Source organism: Ruditapes philippinarum, unplaced genomic scaffold, assembly GCF_026571515.1.
Source record: "Ruditapes philippinarum isolate M1 unplaced genomic scaffold, ASM2657151v2 ctg6838_1_1_1_1, whole genome shotgun sequence".
NCBI lineage: Eukaryota > Metazoa > Mollusca > Bivalvia > Venerida > Veneridae > Ruditapes > Ruditapes philippinarum.
Window position 1 is genome coordinate 37,508 of NW_026857554.1, and position 10,305 is coordinate 47,812.

At 31.9% G+C, this 10,305-nt stretch overlaps 1 protein-coding gene across 1 annotated transcript in view; it reads left to right on the forward strand.

Annotated features, from left to right (window-relative positions):
- LOC132750140 (ubiquitin carboxyl-terminal hydrolase 24-like) overlaps window positions 1-10,211 on the forward strand; it is a 39,690-nt gene extending 29,479 nt beyond the window's left edge. Inside the window, 11 exon segments of the mRNA XM_060740080.1 lie at window positions 72-216; window positions 636-796; window positions 1,240-1,420; window positions 2,378-2,460; window positions 5,489-5,627; window positions 6,050-6,169; window positions 6,633-6,883; window positions 7,466-7,605; window positions 8,284-8,422; window positions 9,192-9,393; window positions 10,104-10,211. Of these exon segments, the coding sequence (XP_060596063.1) occupies window positions 72-216; window positions 636-796; window positions 1,240-1,420; window positions 2,378-2,460; window positions 5,489-5,627; window positions 6,050-6,169; window positions 6,633-6,883; window positions 7,466-7,605; window positions 8,284-8,422; window positions 9,192-9,393; window positions 10,104-10,211 (1,669 nt within the window).
- The last annotated feature ends 94 nt before the right edge of the window (window positions 10,212-10,305 follow it).

A 10,305-nucleotide genomic window follows, 5' to 3' on the forward strand; every position in this document is an offset into this window, starting at 1 on the left:
CCTAGAATAATTAAAGATCTGAGCTAGAATTCTTGTAACACAGTTAATGCAGGTATTATTTTAACTTTCAGGTGCAATAAGACAGAATCACGGGTAGCAGCATATGAACTGATCACTGAGCTAGCCAATGAATCTCTGAGTAATCTAACTGATGTCTGTAGTCAACTTATAGAGATGCATCATCAACCTAACCTTGATTGTGCCAATGAATGGGAGGTTAGTAATCATTTCCTGTTACTTTTTTAAATGACATAACATAAACAATCCATTTATAAATTATACAGTCAGTTATACTAATTTTCGTAAAACCTATCTTGGAAATGTATAAAATTTCTGTTTATAGCCTACCTCTTTTTCTAGTGGCAAAGGCCAATCACACCTGGTTCCAGCAGATTATGGGCATTTGATATTAAATTGATTGAATGGTTTACAATAACATTGTTTGCTCTCGGATGATTTTGGATAAATGGACCTATTACATCTTTAAGTGATTATGATAGGGTTAACACTTATTCAATTATCTTTTAACATTCTTACATATTTGATAGTAGATTTTACTTTTTTTCGACATGGCTTCAAATAATATATATTGATCATATTTCAAAAAATGAATTCTGTCATGAATTATATTACAGTATTTACCACCGGTTGATGGTAGAGCAGTATGTGGATATGTAGGTTTACGTAATGGTGGCGCCACCTGTTATATGAACTCTGTGATACAACAGTTATTTATGGTTCCCGGGATACCAGATGCTGTACTCAGTACGGATGACGAGGACACGGATGAAGAAAGGTATTAGACATGTCCTTCCTGTTTTAACATAAAATGAAAAGGAAATTTGTAACAAAAAAACCCCAAAAATTTGATTGGTTATAATACAAGTTATGAAATGAACAGTATGGTTATTTATAATACAAATTATGGAATTGACCAATGGTAGGATATTATTTAGAAAAATATGTCAACTACTTAATGCAAAAAAACTCTTGCATAGAAGAAATGAATACTCCAAATATTTGTGTAAGCAATGAATTCATTTAATTTTAACATCACTGTAAGTGTATGATAAATAGAAATTTTATGGTTAGAAAAGTGATATTAGACATACACCTCCCACCCTACCTCACCACAACACTCAAAATTATTAAAATTTGAACTTAAGAAAATAAAATGTATTTAAAAAAATAATATGTATTTAATAGTAAAAAGCTATGTCATTATAATTTATATTACAGTGTATACTACCAGATACAGCAAGTGTTTGGTAACTTAATGGATAGTAGATTACAGTATCATGAACCAGAGAAATTTTGGAAAGTGTTCAAGTTATGGGGAGATCCTGTTAACATCAGGGAACAACAAGATGCCTTTGATTTCTTTCAAGCTCTCATAGATCAGATTGATGAACAACTTAAGGTATGTTACAATTTTGACTTGTAGGGACTTTCTTTGTTATTTTTTCTCACAGTATGTTATATTGACACGCCTCCAGAAATGTATATAAATATGTTCACAATTCAGATGAAACTTTGAATGAATTGAGGCGAGTGGTGGCTTAGTGGTAAAAGTGTCTGCCTCTCAGCCCAAAGATTATTTGTTTTAGTCCTAATCCGGTCACGACCATGTTTCACAATTTGACACCAGTACTGGTTGGTTCCAGGAAGCAGATTCGAAAATGATTAAAATAAGTTGCAAGAACTTGTTTCGCAATCGAGCTTAAATAAATATGTTTAAACTAAACTTTGAATTTTACATGAAAAATGTGGTGTTAAAAGAATTATTTTGTTACTCAAAGTCTACTCTGTTATAAATGGTGTTAGAGAAGTTTTTCTGCAGTAACAAGTTTAATATAGGTAATTTCTGTGTATAGTTAGTGTTATAGGCTAGGTTTTCTCATTAAATTAATATACTAGACAAAATATTTTCAACAGTTTTTAAGTTTCCATAAAAAGTAACTTAAATCTAGAACCAAGTTGCTTTATGGCTGAGTTTCAAAATTTGCTGTGATCAGCAGTGACTAAATACATTTTCATTATTTAAACAATCGGAATCATACAGTTTGAGATGGATTTGAGCCGCTTCACAACAAAACCAACATAGTGCGTTTGCGACCAGCATGGATCCAGACCAGCCTGCGTATCAGCATTATATTGGTTTTGTCGTGACGCGGCTCATTTATCTTACTCTCAGTATTTGCCACTTTATTTGTGGAGAGGTGACAAAATTCCTCATTTTTGTTGAAAGGATAGAAATTGTGCTGACATGAAAACTTAAGTGGACTAATTAGAAAGTGGTGAAATTGTTTAATAACTTTTTATGTGCAATTATGAATTGATTTATTAATCTGTGACAAAGTATTATTTTATTTTTCAGAAATCGGGTAAAGAAGAAATCTTTAAGAAAAAGTTTCAGGGGATTTTTACTGATCAAAAAATATGCAAAGATTGTCCGCATAGGTAAGTTTGTGATATTTTTGTTGTTTTACTCACAAATTGGGTGATGGAATTGTTACCACTTGAAAAGAAATATTTTCACTGTTTACCAAAGAATACAAATAAATGCAGTACTATAACATACGTGTATGTTATCTTATTGATACATTAAGATTTTAGTCTGTTTCAATAATAAAGTGGTTATTTATTTGCTATTAGCACAGTTTAATAAAAACTTTATTTTTTATCTATGGTGTGCATGATTTTACTAGATTGATTAAGATTTATATGACTTTTCATTTGATACAGTCAGGACTCATTACAACGACACTGTTGGTTCCCAAAGGATATGTCAGTATATCGAATTTGTCAGTATAGTGAATTTCATCATTCATCATGAAATGATTTGCTTATTCACTGGTATATTAAGATCTATAAAAAACATCTAATGAAAATGATTTTTGTGTTTATGTATTCACTTCATTACACACATTACATATCATACACATAATACAAATACTTCATTAAAATAATAACAACTTAAAAAATTAAAGAATTTTATGAAAATGATAAAACTTTATACAATAAAAAAGCACATACAATGATAGGACTTTTAAAAGTTAAACCTTTAAAAATTGATTGCACACTGTTTGTTGTCACAAGTGGGCAAGTGTAACAAAATTCAGCAGACAACAACACGTTGGTATTGTAATAAGGTGTTACAATCAGCTGTCCAAGCTACAATACCTGTTTTAACACCTTGCAGCTTTTGTTCACGACTCAATGATACGCGGGCTTGACTGACCAAGTGTCAGTTTAACAGGTACTGATTGTAAAGAAAATAACATGTTTGGTTTCCATCTTTATTGTGTCGGAGTCGGAATACGAATTTTCCGTTATAAAGGATTATAATTACGTTGAAAAAATTTGGTTCCAACCAATTCCCTGTCGTTATTTGAATTTGTCAGTATAATGGATTCCGATGTATTGAGTCCTGACTGTATATAGATCTTCAAAAAAAAAAAATCATCAGAATTATGAAAAATGTTATTGTATTTTAGGGAATGTCTTAATAAATTAAGAAAATTTGAAAATTTATTATCAGCAAACTCATCTAAAGAATTAATTGGTTTAGGCAAATATGTTTATTTTGCATCGTTTAATAGACAGAAATTAAATTCATTTTTAGCTCGACTTATCGAAGAATATGAGAGCTATTGTAGTCGCCCCGGCGTCGGCGTCCGCGTCCGCGTCTGCGTCTGCGTTGGTTAAAGTTTTTTGTAAAGTCAAATATCTCAATTATTACTTGAGATATTCAATTGAAACTTACAATACTTATTAATAGTAACAAGGTACATCAGATAGACAAGTTTGATAACTCTGCCTACAATATTGACAGAATTATGCCCCTTTTTAACTTAGAAATTTTGGTTAAAGTTTTTTGTAAAGTCAAATATCTCAATTATTGCTTGAGATATTCAATTGAAACTTACAATACTTATTTATAGTAACAAGGTACATCAGACTGACAAGTTGGATAACTCTGACTACAATATTGACAGAATTATGCCCCTTTTTAACTTAGAAATTTTGGTTAAAGTTTTTTGTAAAGTCAAATATCTCAATTATTGCTTCAGATATTCAATTGAAACTTACAATACTTATTAATAGTAACAAGGTACATCAGATAGACAAGTTTGATAACTCTGCCTACAATATTGACAGAATTATGCCCCTTTTTAACTTAGAAATTTTGGTTAAAGTTTTTTGTAAAGTCAAATATCTCAATTATTGCTTGAGATATTCAATTGAAACTTACAATACTTATTTATAGTAACAAGGTACATCAGATTGACAAGTTGGATAACTCTGACTACAATATTGACAGAATTATGCCCCTTTTTAACTTAGAAATTTTGGTTAAAGTTTTTTGTAAATTCAAATATCTCAATTATTGCTTGAGATATTCAATTGAAACTTACAATACTTATTTATAGTAACAAGGTACATCAGATTGACAAGTTGGATAACCCTGCCTACAATATTGACAGAATTTTGCCCCTTTGGAACTTAGAAATTTTGGTTAAAGGTTAAAGGTCATTACACATGCACTTAGGGTCATAATTGGAGGGTCATAATTGTATGTCACTGACCAAGTTCCATAACTCTATCTTGCATTAAGGCTGATTCATATCCCCTTTTCTACTTAGTCTCTTGGTTAATGTTTACATGCAAGTTTTACATATCTCAATAACTATTACAGATATTTATTTAAAACTTCACATATGCATTTAGGGTCATAATTGTAGGTCACTGACAAAGATCCATAATTCTATCTTGCATTTAGGCTGATTTTTCTCCCCTTTTTCAACTTAGAAATTCATTTGTAAGCTGTTATCTCAATAACTAATAAAGGGTTTGTGCCTTTTTTGGGACAATTTTATGCATTCATAATAATTAAGCAGTGATTTACTTGATAAAACATCTTAATAACAAGCCTTTGTACCTTTTCTGTCAAATTTATGTATTCATAGGTAATTAGTATTATTATACTCAATAAAACACCCTTGTGACATTACCTTCCGAATAGTCAAGCCAATACTGTTTAATTAGACTCTCTCTAAGGCCTATAACAAGAATTTATAAAAAAAATTAGCCCTTTTGTAAACTTAAAAAATTTAACATTATCAAGGCTCTTTTAATATCAAGCACTTAGAATAGTCGAGCGTGCTGTCCTACAGACAGCTCTTGTTATACTTCCCGTGCTAACCTTTTTGTACTTTTTATATTGGAACTTGTATCACTGTTTACATTATATATACTTTATGGCTATAATGTTGTTATAACATTTATGCAAATAAAATGTTGTTGTTGTTGTTGTAATAAATTGCAACCCAGGTGATTTTGACCTCAATATGTGCCAAATATGGTGAAATTAACAATTTTATCACCAAATTCTACTCCATTACAAATAAAACTAGAGTATTTCTGCAGATTTTGACTAATAATAGGTAATTTCTGTGGAGATGTAAAAGGTTTAATGTATTTATAGGTATGAGAGAGAAGAAACGTTTACAGCATTAAACCTCACTGTGAAGAATGCTACACTACAAGATTCATTAGACCAGTTTGTAAAAGGAGAATTGTTAGAGGGGGATAATGCATACTATTGTGAAAAATGTGGGGAAAAGGTGAAAAATATTGTTTATTTATTGTAAAATTTATGTGTTTAATATAACTGTATCATATTAATATACTGATGGACATTAATCCCACGAATGTTCCAGCTTCAGTACAAAGCTGGCTATATGTAACTGTCAGTATTTAAAGAATTGTTTTTGAGTGGCTCTATCCAATGTATATCTGCTAAGTTATTTCCATATTAAGTAAATTGGACGGGATAATGTTTTGTGTGTAAAAACACTTGTTTCATGCTTTGATAGTTTACAAGTTTGGTGTTATAAAAGAAGCCACTTTACTTCAAAGCCCTCAATGTTGAAACAATATCAGGGTGATTGGTATGCAGTCTGCAATCAGGTGAGTGATAAAAAAACCATCATGTCCCTCTTGTTGTAGTATAACAGGAAGTTTGAATTTACTTTTATTATTTCAGAGAAATACAATAAAGCGTATGCACATCAAATCATTACCACCAACATTGTGTATTCATTTGAAGAGATTTGGTTATGACTGGGAGGCAAATAGAGCTCTCAAGTTTGATGACTACTTCAAGGTATATTCAATACTTTGCAGTATTCCCTAAATATTTGAAGTAAATAATGTTAATGTACTTGATAGATTCTCTTTGTTATTAGTATGCAACAAGATCACCAGATTAATTTTGTTGGTCATGCAAATGTTTGATTATTATTAGATATGTAATTTAGTGTATTATTTAAATTTCACAACCTTGTTATAAATTTGTTAAACACCTGTTGAACAGGAAGTTGCGTTTATATAAACAAGTATCACTATGATTTGTCATTTTTAGCTTAATATACTAAATAACTTCAGTCAGATATTGCTACATTACTTTCATCAACAGTAGTTGAAGTAATTTTTGTCCCTGTCTGAGCGATGAAATTCTTGTGAGTGAAATAAGGTCACCATAATTGGTAAAGTTTTTATTCTTTGTACGAAGCTTTTGTTGGGCAATATTATTTATTCAGCTTGAATGAAATCACCCTGTATTACAGTTTCCCTGGGTGTTAGACATGGAACCATATACTGCTGAAGGTATGGCAAGACGAGATGCTGAGACAAATAAAGAAACTGAGGAGCCGGAACAACAGGTGATTGATTCCCGGTCCGGGGAAACCCCACCTATGGAAATAACACTCAGCGTGACGCCGGAGAACAAACAGATAAACTACGAGTTAGTAGGGGTGGTTGTACACAGTGGACAAGCTAATGCCGGCCATTACTACTCTTTTATTAAAGAAAGAAGGTCAGTTTTCAATTGATTGTAATACTAAGAAAAATTTTCATTGAACAAATTAAAACTGCCAGAGGAATTTGTTCATGACTGATTTAGTTTATTTATGGTTTGGATAGAGCTGGAATTATTTAAGATTTATTTGATGGCGATGTACATACATGTATAATCACTGGGGCCTACATGGGCTCAATTGTTCAGGTCAGTTACTTGAACTACTCTGGGCTTGATTCCTGCCAAGACCATTTGATTTTGTCATGTTAGGAAGCTATCCAGCTAGCTTAGGAATAGCAGTAGGCCTACAGGTGCTATAATACCTGAAATAATGCACATACATATACATCACAGCAGTCTTTAGTAAAGCTGCAAACTCACCATATAACCTTAACAGTGTTGTTAAAAAACATGAAAAAGAAAGTATAGAGTCCTGATGTTTTGGAATTGATTATGATGAAGTGCATCAAAGGTGAAATACTCTCTTATACCAAAGAAGTAGAAACACAGTTTGTTATTAGTTATTCAGATTTTGGTATGTTATATGATCCAGTATTTATGGTTGCAGATTTGAACAATTTCAATATATATATATTTCAGGGGTACCGTGTTAAACAACAGTAACAAGGGAAAATGGTTCAAGTTTAATGACACGATTGTTGAAGAGTTTGAGATGGGGGATGCCGCAGTGGAAGCGGAATGTTTTGGTGGAACATATAAAGCCAAAGTTTATGAGCAGTGTAAGTATTCATATTCAAGGCAGCAGGAGTCTGCCATTCAACTTGGACATTGTGGGTTTGAGTCACTGCCATTTGATTACATTTTTTGTAGCACCAGTTCAGATTAGTGATAGAAGCAGACTTCCAATAATTTAAACCATCCTTAAGTTGTTGGCTACAAAGGAATCTATCTTGCGACCAATGCAGACTAAGATCTGACCCACCTTGTTTGATCATAGTCTGCACTGTTGGCAGTTCAGTGAGTACTTAATTTGGGAATTTTCCCTGTAAATGATAAATTGTCTTATCATGTAAGATGGAAAAGTCCAGAATTGATATTTATCTGGGTAAGGTTTAAACTTACTTTAAAATACATTCGACATACAGACATTAAAGTTTTGTACTTCCCCTCCGTGGTCGAGGGGTTAGAGTCAATGACTTCTAATCCAGTTACCTCTCTGGCGTGGGTTCGATCCCCAGAAGATGCTTTGGTAGTTTAGCGCGGAGGAAGGTAGTCTAGTACTGGTGTTACTCTCCAGGAAGGATGGTTAGGAAACTACCCGCCTATATGACTGAAATACTGTTGGGAAAAGGCGTAAAATGAAACAAACAAAACAAACTTCCAGTCAGTATTTCCTCTTACATGTAACTTTGTAGAAAATTGGAAATGATTACTTTTGACTTATTTGTTTATTTTAGCAAATTCATACCCTGAGGACCGGTTACGTTACTGGAATGGTTATATGTTGTTTTATGAAAGAATGGAGGAGAGTATGACCCCATTGTCAGCAAAGAAAACAAAAATAGTCACGAGAAAACTGTGGCCAGATGGTGTACCGTGAGTAGTAAAGATTGATGAAATTTATTGAAATAGTGATGACATTTACTTTTAGTGATGGCACTTACTTTTTTGTCAGCAAATTCTACCCTGTTTCTGAATGAAACAAAAGAATTTCTGCTTATTTTTACCTGAAATGGAAATAAGTTTTCAGATTTATTTCTTCCAAATGTATTAGTTTTTCATACCATGGATAAAAAGATTGTTATAGCTCTCTTAATAAATTTGAATTATACGTTTTTAGGATATTGGACCTTAGTTAAGTTCCTTTAAAGTACATGTGGCCATCAAATTTTAAGTCATTTATTTATGAAAAAAGAAACATTAAGGTGATTTATGCAAAGGATCATGTTTTCTGATAATCATGTTATTACTGACCACAGAATAAAAGCTTGGACTACCAAATAGGCTAAGAATGAGAATACATTCATATGACACTATTTAGAGACAAATTAATTATATTTTTCTTTGATACTTAAGCCATGTGGTTGAGGTAGTTAACTTCAAACCACTTGCCCCTCACAGCGGTGGGTTTGAGTACTTGGAGGGACTTTGGATTTTTTCATGTGAGGTAGTTTAGTATAATCCAGGTAGCTTACACAATGTCGATGGTTCTACTCAGGTGCCAGTTCTTACCTGAAATAATGCATAGAGGGTGTGCTTGAGGTCTCTTTCCACCATTAAAACTTGAAAGTCACCATATGACTGACTTATACTGTGCAGTACAACCTAAAGCCCAATCCAAAAAAAAAATGTTTTATACTTGTAGGCGAGGTAGCAGTCAACGGGACAGTTTTGTAGAACTGACAGAGCTGGTACATAAAGGTGAAAGAAAGGGCATGTTTATGGATAAGATGCCTGCAAGTATACAGCGGTTTATACACAGTGAAAACCTCACTTTCATCAAAAATAGGGATGTCTTTAATGAGGAGTACTTTAGATTTGTGAAAAACTTGGTTGCTGAAAATTCTGTAAGTTTATTTAGATTTTATTTACAATATTTCATCATAGCCTGCAATGTTCAAATTCCAGGAAATTTTCTGATCGTTTGTTCTGAAGGGAAGTATTGGTTATAAGATGAAGGTTGGCTAATAGCTAGGCACACAGGCTTAAACATTTGTGTGTTATGTTCATTATAGAATGATAGATTGAATCCTGTTTTGTTCTGTTCAATATAGAATAACAGAAGAAATCCTGTTTTGTTCTGTTCAATATAGAATAACAGAAGAAATCCTGTTTTGTTCTGTTAAATATAGAATAACAGAAGAAATCCTGTTTTGTTCTGTTCAATATAGAATAACAGAAGAAATCCTGTTTTGTTCTGTTCAATATAGAATAACAGAAGAAATCCTGTTTTGTTTTGTTAAATATAGAATAACAGAAGGAATCCTGTTTTGTTTTGTTAAATATAGAATAACAGAAGAAATCCTGTTTTGTTCTTTTCAAAGTTTAGTAACCAGATAAGTCTTGTCCTGTTCTGCATGTATATAAGAATAGATAGTGTTTTACGTTGTTCAATATGAGATAAGAAAGTAATATACAGAATTTTTCTATCAAAATTGTATGTGTATAAAGAAGTACCTGAACTTTTGAACTTTGTTCAGTCAAAGTTCAATTAAAAAATTCAGTGGTAAATTGAGGTAATAGTGTTAATAATTATGATTTTTTTTCTGTATTGTAGAATCATATGAAACATGAAGACTATAGCAACATGTGTATGGTTGGATTAAGATTGGCTGTGAAATTCCTTTTCAATACATACTTTAGAACTAAAAAGAAAACAAAGTAAGTAATGGCCTTATTATGATGATGAGTGGAATGTTTTAGGTTCTCAGTTCATTACAAAATTGTATTATACATGTATAAAATAATCAAACATTTTA